This window comes from Miscanthus floridulus, chromosome 9 (assembly GCF_019320115.1).
Source record: "Miscanthus floridulus cultivar M001 chromosome 9, ASM1932011v1, whole genome shotgun sequence".
NCBI lineage: Eukaryota > Viridiplantae > Streptophyta > Magnoliopsida > Poales > Poaceae > Miscanthus > Miscanthus floridulus.
Genome location: NC_089588.1, coordinates 80,390,391 through 80,393,347, shown reverse-complemented (window position 1 = coordinate 80,393,347; position 2,957 = coordinate 80,390,391). Strand labels below are relative to the sequence as shown.

At 52.8% G+C, this 2,957-nt stretch overlaps 1 protein-coding gene across 1 annotated transcript; it reads left to right on the top strand.

The window, feature by feature from the left end:
* Positions 1 to 324: 324 nt before the first annotated feature.
* LOC136480147 (uncharacterized) lies at positions 325 to 765 on the top strand. The gene has a single exon (XM_066477782.1). The coding sequence runs from the start codon at positions 325 to 327 to the stop codon at positions 763 to 765; it is 441 nt and encodes a 146-aa protein (XP_066333879.1).
* The last annotated feature ends 2,192 nt before the right edge of the window (positions 766 to 2,957 follow it).

Sequence of the window (2,957 nt, the reverse complement as noted above, 5' to 3'; positions counted from 1 at the left end):
GCTTACGACTCCAAGCATCACCAGAAGCTCACGCGCCGCGAGGTCTATACGGCCGAGCCGGCCATGCCTACCTTTCTCTGGTGGTCAGAGTCTACCATAGCCTTTGATTAGACCGACCACCTAGAGAGCGTCCCATAATCAGGGAGGTATCCGTTCATGGTCGACCCGATCATCGGCACGAAGCGGCTCTCCAAGGTACTGATGGATGGAGGCAGTGGCCTCAACATCATGTATGCCGAGACGCTCGACACCATGGGCATCAGCCGATCCCACATCCAACCAACCAGAGCGCCTTACCATGGCATCATGCCTAGAAAGTAGGCCATGCCACTTGGGCAAATCAATCTACCCACCACCTTCGGGGATCCATCCAATTATAGGACGGAGACCCTCACCTTCGAGGTGGTTGGGTTCCATGGAACCTACCACGCCATCCTGGTACATCCATGCTACGCTAAGTTCATGGCCGTCACCAACTACTCCTACCTAAAGCTGAAGATGTCGGTCCTAGGTGGGGTCATCACCGTCGACACCTCATTTCAGCGCGCCTACGAGTGTGAGGTCGAATGCTGTGATCATGCCACAACAATCATCACCTCCAAGGAGCTCACACCCATTAGGAAGGAAGTCACCAAAGAAACACCCGACCACCAGCGGTCGGCTAGGTCTTTCGAGCTGGTGGACGGTGCTAAGGAGGTCCTCATAGACCCCAGCGGCTCCAAAAGCAAAGTGGTGCGCATTGGCACCATGCTCTCTTCCAAATAAGAAACCGCACTCATCGACTTCCTCTACGCTAACAAAGACATCTTTGCGTGGAAACCCTCGAACATGCCTGACATCCCAAGAGAAGTTGCCGAGCATACCTTGAAGATCAAGCCAGGCTCCAAGCTGGTGAAATAGCACCTACGTCGCTTCGACGAGGGGAAACACAGAGCCATCGGTGAGGAGATCATGAAACTTTTGGCCGCTGGGTTCATCAAGGAAGTGTACCACCCTAAGTGGTTAGCCAATCTCATTCTTGTACGAAATAAGAGTGGGAAAAGGAGAATGTGTGTTGACTACATGGGTCTCAACAAGGCGTGTCCAAAGGATCCATTTCCTTTGCCACGCATAGACCAAGTGGTCGACTCTACCTTAGGGTGTAAAACCCTTTGCTTCCTTGATGCGTACTCCGGGTACCATCAAATCACGATCAAAGGGTCTGACCAACTCATGACACCTTTCATCACCCCATTTGGATCGTTCTGCTACGTCATAATGCTGTTCGGTTTGAAGAACGTAGGGGTTACATACCAGCATTGTATGCTCAAGTGTTTCAGAGACCTCATCGGGTGAACCATTGAGGCCTACATAGACGACATCATGGTCAAGTCCAAACGGGCTAACCAGGTCATAGCCAACCTTCACAAAACTCTAAGCAAACAACATTAAGCTCAACCCCGAGAAGTGCGTTTTTAGGGTCCCAAGGGGTATGCTACTTGGTTTCATCGTCTTCGAGCATGGCATCGAAGCCAACCCAGAGAAGATCTCAGCCATCACAAGGATGGGCCTGATTCAGAACATAAAGGGGGTACAACAAGTTATAGGGTGCCTCACCACGCTTAGCCGCTTCATCTCATGCCTCGGCGAATGAGGTCTCCCCCTTTATCGACTTCTGAAGAAGGCCGATAGCTTTGAATGGATGTCCGAGGCCTAGGAGGCACTTGACATGGTCAAGCAGCTTTTGACGAAGGCCCCGATCCTAGTTCCTCCGACTGATGGAGAACCCCTTCTGCTCTACATTGCGGCCACCACACAAGTGGTCAGCGCCACCCTGGTAGTGGAGCGAGAAGAAGAGGGGCACGCCCTCAAAGTGCAGCTCCCCATGTACTTCATTAGTGAGGTCTTGTCCGATTCCAAGACCTGCTACCCCCAAATCTAGAAGCTCCTATATGCCATCCTCATCGCCAAGAGGAAGCTGCACCACTACTTCGAGTCACATCCGGTGATGGTCGTGATGTCCTTCCCCCTCGGTGAGGTCATCCAAAACCAGGATGCCACGGGAAGGATCACGAAGTGGGCGCTTGAGCTAATGGGTCAAGGCATTGCGTATGTCTCCCGAATGGCCATCAAGTCCCAAGTGCTAGCTGATTTCATTACAGAGTGGACCGAGGTCCAAATGCCACCAGCGGTTGTTGACCAAGAGTACTATACAATGTACTTTGATGGATCGTAGATGAAGAAAGGCACCGGCGTAGGGCTGGTCTTCACTTTGCCCCTTGGGGTATGCATGAGGTACATGGTTCGCATACATTTCTCCTCCTCCAACAATGTGACCAAACATGAGGTGCTCGTCAAGGGCCTACGCATCGCCATCGAGCTCGGTATCTAATGCCTCGATGTTCGGGGTGACTCCCAGCTGGTCATCAAACAAGTCATGAAGGAGTCGAGCTGCCACAATGCCAAGATGGCTGCATACTACCAAGAAGTCCGCCAGCTAGAGGACAAGTTCAATGACCTTGAGCTCAATCACATCCTAAGGCGGCCGACACGCTAGCGAAAGTGGTGTCTAGCCAAGAGCCAGTGCCGATAGGTGTCTTCGCCAGTGATCAGCACGAGCCCTCGGTTCGCTATGAGGGGTCAGAACAAGCTGGTGATGGGCCGCCCGCCCTTGGCTCAGGGGCTGACCAACCGTTGGCTCCATCCGACCCTGAAGTCATGGAGCTTAAAGAGGACCTAGCGATAGAGCCCGACCCTCTGGTCGACTGGAGGATGCTCTACCTCAACAACCTCCTCCATGAGACACTGCCGATGAACAAGACAGAGGCTCGATGGCTCACACATCGCGCCAAGTCCTTTGTCCTTGTTGAGGGCAAACTCTACAAGCAAAGCCATACCAGGATCCTACAGCGCTGCATCCCCATCGAATAGGGGAAGCATTTACTGAGCGATATCCACGGTGGGGTCTGTTGTAGAAC